The following is a 1,635-nucleotide window of genomic DNA, read 5'->3' on the forward strand; positions in this document are numbered from 1 at the left end:
AAACAAACAAATAAACAAGGAAACAAACAAACAAACAAACAAACAAATAAACAAGGAAACAAACAAACAAACAAAAATAAACAAGGAAACAAACAAATAAACAAAAATAAACAAGGAAACAAACAAATAAACAAGGAAACAAACAAACAAACAAACAAACAAATAAACAAGGAAACAAACAAACAAACAAAAATAAACAAGGAAACAAACAAATAAACAAGGAAACAAACAAACAAATAAACAAGGAAACAAACAAACAAACAAACAAACAAACAAAACCCAAAACTCCATAACATGTGCCCTAGGCGTGGACAAAAAGACAGAGTCCACTCACTCTCAGCCTCCGAGGTCGGCGGTGGTAGCCTGGGCTCCAGTCCGTGTGGGGGCCCGTACATCCCCAGCATAGGCAGTCGCTCGTCCCGTGGGCTGTAACAAAACAACAAAAAACAACGGTTTAGTTTTAGTTTTTGGTAAGATTTTTTAGACACTTACAACAGATATGTGATGAAGATTAGAGTTGTTGCTACTTTAGTTTAGTTTTAGAAGAGGCTTTACGGCGCTGCATAAGGTCATATGAGCGCCAAAAGATTAGAGGTGTTACAAGAGGGTAACAAACATAAAAAAGAAGAAGGGGAGATAAGGACGATAGATGTTTCAGGAAAGAAGAAGCAAACCACACCAGAGCACTCGCCAACCACCCACTGTTGCTACTTTAGTGATATACAACATAATGGAGGAGAGATACGAACGATAGGTGTTTGATAGGAAGGAAGGAGAGAAACACCTCACAGCACCTGCCCACCACCCACTGGACTGCAAAGAACGATTTAGTTTTAGTTTCAGTCAGAATTTTACGGCACTTGCAACACAAATGGGTCAAAACATAAGTGTCCAAGATTAGAGGGGTTACTGGATTGCAACATACAAAGATATGGACGAGAGATAACGAAAGACAGATTTGTTTGATTGGGAAAAATGCGTAACCAACATCAAAACACTTACGAAACACCCACTGGACTTCAAAGAACGGTTTAGTTTTAGTTTTAGCCCCAAAAAAATCACGACACTTGCAACACTTAATGGGTAACGTTAGTGTCGATGATTAAAGGTGTTGCTAGATAGTAGTATTCAAAACAGAAGAAGGAGAGATATTGACAAGTAGATGTTAAAAATTGTTTGATAGGAAAGAAGGAGCAAACCAGACCAGAGCATCCGCCAAGAAATATAAGCTTGAAAGAAGAAGCAAACAACACCAGATCACCTGCCAACCACCCATTGGAAAACAATTAGCCGCTTCTAGGAGTTCCAATGTCCGCATAATTATCCTGGTTTAATTATTTTATCAAATCGGAGGCGCCCACCAAGTTAGACCCTTTTGAGTTGTCATTGAGTTGTCATGTTTAATCAGTCATGTCAACAGGCACTCGTCCCGCAATCGACGAACTTATGGAAACAAAATGTTCACCGACAGGCGAACAAACGGATAGACAAGCAAATGACAGAATGAATGAGAGAAGAATGAAGAGCTACAAACGAAGAGGTCAGACTGAAACAAAGGTAGACGACAAAATAAATGAGAGAGAGAGGAGGGGGGAGAGAAAGAGAGAGAGAGAGAGAGAGAGAGAGAGAGAGAGA

At 39.4% G+C, this 1,635-nt stretch overlaps 1 protein-coding gene across 1 annotated transcript in view; it reads right to left on the bottom strand.

Annotated features, from left to right (window-relative positions):
* LOC101858626 overlaps nucleotides 1–519 on the bottom strand; it is a gene marked incomplete in the record, with an annotated part of 47,397 nt that extends 46,878 nt beyond the window's left edge. The window contains 1 exon segment of the mRNA XM_005097664.2: nucleotides 335–519. Within this exon segment, the coding sequence (XP_005097721.2) occupies nucleotides 335–404 (70 nt within the window).
* Between the last annotated feature and the right edge of the window lie 1,116 nt (nucleotides 520–1,635).

Source organism: Aplysia californica, unplaced genomic scaffold (assembly GCF_000002075.1).
Source record: "Aplysia californica isolate F4 #8 unplaced genomic scaffold, AplCal3.0 scaffold00160, whole genome shotgun sequence".
NCBI lineage: Eukaryota > Metazoa > Mollusca > Gastropoda > Aplysiida > Aplysiidae > Aplysia > Aplysia californica.